This window comes from Berghia stephanieae, chromosome 11 (assembly GCF_034508935.2).
Source record: "Berghia stephanieae isolate SIO BIC M18660-M18661 chromosome 11, UCSD_Bste_1.3, whole genome shotgun sequence".
Classification (NCBI taxonomy): domain Eukaryota; kingdom Metazoa; phylum Mollusca; class Gastropoda; order Nudibranchia; family Aeolidiidae; genus Berghia; species Berghia stephanieae.
Window position 1 is genome coordinate 4,744,948 of NC_088370.1, and position 5,000 is coordinate 4,749,947.

The 5,000-nt window shown below is 36.9% G+C and overlaps 1 protein-coding gene and 1 long non-coding RNA gene across 2 annotated transcripts in view; one reads left to right on the forward strand and one right to left on the reverse strand.

Annotated features, from left to right (window-relative positions):
- LOC144956454 (uncharacterized) overlaps window positions 1-5,000 on the reverse strand; it is a 150,065-nt gene that overhangs the window by 38,665 nt on the left and 106,400 nt on the right. The window lies entirely within an intron of this gene.
- Window positions 954-5,000, forward strand: part of LOC144956761 (uncharacterized) — a 24,154-nt gene continuing 20,107 nt past the window's right edge. The window contains exon 1 of the mRNA XM_078887461.1: window positions 954-1,527. Within this exon, the coding sequence (XP_078743587.1) occupies window positions 1,525-1,527 (3 nt within the window). The 5' untranslated portion in view covers window positions 954-1,524. The remainder of the gene's footprint in view (window positions 1,528-5,000) is intronic.

A 5,000-nucleotide genomic window follows, 5' to 3' on the forward strand; every position in this document is an offset into this window, starting at 1 on the left:
TGCCGTTGTTTTTAAAAATGTTGATGTTAATGTTAATGTTAATGTATGCAATGTTAACCAAATAGCACATACTGTGTTCTTTAATAAAAACGGCAGAATAGGTCCCTGTTTCGAGTCAGTTGTCATCGGCGCAAAGCTGAGTTCATGGAGAAGAATCTTTACTCACAATTTGTGACCGTACTCAGGTGATCAAAAAAACGAATGCTTATCCGGTAGTAGCATTGCATCGTCTCGTAATCTGGGTACTAGCTTCATTGGAAACGAGAGACTTCGGACTTGCGACGAGATATAATTCCAAGAGATGTAGGCATTGTGGTATAGATAGAACGAAGATGACGTCACTCAGGTCTTTGTTATTGTTTTTGCCATCCCCGTTTATGAATACTTCTCACTAAACTGTGTGAACAAGACTATAAACGTTCATGGTTACACACATTTTTGTGTGTTGGTCCGTTATACTTCCGGATGGCAATATTGTGAACATCTTAGCCAATCGCATACTATCTATATTGACTTGCCCTCGTCAAATCGCGTTGTATTGACCTATAAATAAATAAATAATAATGAATAAATAATTCCCTTTATTCAACCCTGAGGGAACATTTTTTCTTTAGGGTCTATTCCAAGAGAAGACTGAAATAACCCAGTCGTCAGCCGCAGTGCAGCGCCGCAAAGTGAGCTAAGGCAAGGTGACTTGCTCAAGGCCACACAGCGCGGCGGATGGCAATGCTGTGAGCTTCTTAGCCAAGCGTATTCTATCTATTGTGACGTTTGATATTTCTCAAACTGTGAACACTTTTCACTATGTGGGTCATTATGAGCACATTTTACAATGAAATGTGACCAATGACCTCGAGCACATGGAAAGGAAATATATAATATAGACCATCCCCATTATCCAGGTTGTGATATTTTCCAAACGGACGAGTTGACCTGACCTATACGGTAAAGACAGAACTTGAAGGTAATGGACTCGATGAAGGAACGATTGAGAAAACGTCCCCGATGTTTGGGGGTATCGATATATTAACTCACTCAATCCAAGAGATTTTTTTATACTTTTCTAAAATTGGAGGGAAAAAATGTATTAAAATCAGCATGTACATAGTTTTGTTCAACTTCAATTAACATGTAAAAATTAAGAACATTAGCTTTGATACTACACCTATAATTTGTCTCAGAAAAATGTAATAAATAGGCATGGGGTAAAAGTAACCCGGGTAAACTACGGATATAGTCGGTGTTAGGGTTGAGTGAGTTAATGTCACGGCCACTGGAATCTAGTTTGAATGGAATCATTATAAAATTATTAGTGAGACACATAGCTAGCTATCAGGCAGGCAGTATTGTAGCTTGTACAGTCGTGCAAGTGCAGGGTTTTCGTGCTAAGCGTTTTCGCTACTACGGTATTCAGTATTCAGTTTCATTCGTGGCGTAGATAGACTCTAAGTGTTATTCTCTCTGATCAACTGTGCATAATTATAATTTTGTTTTCGACAAAGGATTTACTGAATACTTTTCATCATGGTAAGAATTATTCTTTTAGTCTACACGTTCATTGAATTATTTGCTATTTTATTTTCTTTCTTTCTTTCTATTTTTTTTCCGTCAGGATTTTTAAAATAATTTCTTCTGTCTATCTTTCCTTTTCTTTTTTTTTTCTTTTTTCTTTTTCGTTTCTTTAGTTGATTACATGACTTCCTTTTGGTTACAATAAGTTTCCAATTCAAGTTGTTTGGGGGGGGGGGGGGGGGGGGGGGGGGGGAGGAGAAGGAGAAGAAGAGAAGAAGAAGAAGAAGAAGAAGAAGAAGAAGAAGAAGAAGAAGAAGAAGAAGAGAAGAGAGAGGAGGAGGAGGAGGAGGAGGAGGAGGAGGAGGAGGAGGAGGAGGAGGAGGAGAAGAGAGAAGAGAAGAAGAAGAAGAAGAAGAAGAAGAAGAAGAAGAAGAAGAAGAAGAAGAAGAAGAAGAAGAAGAAGAAGAAGAAGAAGAAGAAGAAGAAGAAGAAGAAAGTACAGTGAGATTATATATAAAACAACTGAGCTGAGCGCATTTTCTACGGAATTTACATTCGGATGATAGCTGTCTTAATGGATTCTATAGTATCATCATCGGATATAGATATTGCGATTTTTAAAAAATGAGCAGCCTAGTGGATCTCTTGGGTGCTAGAACTCTCGACTATCATGGATAGCAGCATGGTCGGAATACACTGGAGATAATGGGAGTAAATCTGACTCATGAATGAACAACACAAAACAAAAGACGTTTCGCATTTGGCCTTTTTCAAGTAAAAACAAAATATTACAATCTAATATAAATATATAATGTATTTTGTGTTTACTTGAAAAAGGCCAAACGCCGAAACGTCGTTTGTTTTGTGTTGTTCATTCATGAGTCAGATTTACTCCCTTTATCTTTATCTCCATTTTATTGACTCGTTTAGACACCTCTAGTTATCGGAATACACTGAAATATAAGTATATTAGTTTTCTGGTCTATACCCTCTATTATCATTGCCAGAGTTGAGAGGATAAATAGGTCTCAGTTTTATACGACAGAAAGTACATAATTGCACTTGGCTCTTTGTTCTTGGTTTTAGCCAGATATTTTTATGAGTCGTCATCGTCATCATCATCATTATCATCATCATTGCCTTTTTTACCCTGGGTCAGGGTATAGACAACAGACAAACAGTATCCAACCCTCTCTATCTTGGGCTAACATTTTTTTGTTTTAAACTCGTTCCATGTCTTATCACTTCTCAATATATCAGCTTCTTTAATTCTTCTCCATGTTCCTCGTGGCCTTCCCCTTGATCTTCTGCCCTGAGGGTTCCAGTCCAATACTTTATTTGTGATAGTGGAGTCATTCTTTCTCAGGGTGTGTCCAATCCACCCCCCATCGTCTTCTTCCTATTTCCTCTCCCACTGGTTTCTGCTGTGTTCTTTTCCATACTTCTTCATTCTTAATCCTGTCCATCCATTTTATTCTAAATAGCTTACGCATGCACCTGTGTACGAAAATCTGTATCCTCCTTATAGATAGAATGCGCTTGGCCGAGGAGTTCACAACATTGCCATCCGGAAGTATAACGGACCAACACACAAACTCTGTGTAACCATGAACTTTTATAGTCTGGTTAATGCAGTGTAGTGAGAACAACTCACAAACGCGGATGGCAAAAACAATAACAAAGGCCTGAGTGACGTCATCTGCATACTATCTATAGATAGTATGCACTTGGCTAAGAAGTTCACAACATTGCCATCCGTAAGTATAACGGACCAACACACAAAACTGTGTGTAACCTTAAACGTTTATAGTATAGACAAGTTCATACAGTTTAGTGAGAATTACTCATAAACGCGGATAACAAAAAACAATAACAAAGGCCAAAGTGACGTCAACTTCGAACTATCTATACATACCTGTGATGCATTCCAAGTTTCACATCCATACAGTAGGACAGACTTCACGTTTGAGTTGAAAAGTCTGAGCTTTAGTCGAAGGGAGATATCTTTAGTTCTCCAAACTCTGTTCAAAGATGTGAATGCAGCCTGTGCTTTTCCAAACCGTGCTTTTACCTCTTCTTCCGTGCCTCCATCTTTGCTATACTCCGAGATAGCAGAAAGTATCTATAGATAGTGTGCGCTTGGCTAAAATCTCACAAAATTGCCATCCGGAAGTATAACAGACGAACACACAAAACTATTTTTAACCATGAACGTTTATAGTCTGGATAATACAGTTAAGTGAGAATCACTCATAAACGTGGATGGCAAAAAACAATAACAAAGACCCGAGTGAGGTCAACTTCATTCTATCTATTCTTGATCTGTTACTTTGATCTGCTCCCTTTGACGCGTACTATCCTAAAGACCTTTGACCTTCCAGAGTGAATTCTAAAATCAATGGATTCCGAGTTATATCCGGCTGACGGATGTTGTGAGCATTTTGGCTAAAGGCATAGCATCAATAGCCCTAATACAATGAAATGGTGAAAATATTATCGGCCTCTTTGAAATATTAGAATAAACCAAGTAAAGATGTTGATATTATTTTTTAATCGATCTTTATCAAAGAGACCAGTTTAGTGAGAGCTTCAAATAATAATTACCCTGTACAATACTTTCTTACTTCTTTAGCTTAGCAAGTCGTATTGGACCACGTTTCTACTCGAAACAGTACAATACAATTCATTTATTTGCGATCCCTTATTTATTGGAACTCTTATAAAATTCATAGGATGAATTTTTTATAGGGTTTTTGAAAATCGAGAATAAGCGAAGTATCTTGAAATCGATGTATTTTTAAATCTATTTTTCTTTTTTTTAAAAGGGAGAGATAAAAAAAACATTTTTTTAAAGAAAAAAAAGAGGGGGGGGGGGCAACAACAACAACAAACAAAATAACAACTTAATTTTTTAAAAAAAAAACCTTCTTCAATAACAAAACAAAAAACAAACAAACAAACGACCACCAACAACAAATAACAACTCATTTATAGCACTGTTCAATATCCAGAAACGTATTGTTGTAACTACTCTCCAGGTAAAAGTGAAAGAGAAAAAAAAAGCTGGGTAAAATCGAAAGACAGCAACAGCAAAAAATAGATTAATAAATGCATTGTTTTAAATAGATAAACAGTATTTTATTATGACGCTCTGGAATTATGATTACATAGCAACGAGGAGTTGTTAGCAGACGAAAACTGACAGTGAACTCTATTGAAATTATAATTATCAGTGGCGGACCGAATGAGTGGGCGAGGTATCCCTAGCCTCCTGCCGAGTTAACGATTTCCGGAGCTTACTTATCCAAAGGAGCTTTAACTCTATCCATACAACAACTTTCATGTCCTCTACGTGGAATGCTATTTATACCCACCTAACACAAAACTTGATTTTTAACACTCAAACTCAAAAGCAATTGGTACAAACCATGCATTATTTTATGCAACTTAACGAGCGTTTCAACAGCAGTTGAATATAAAAATAATAA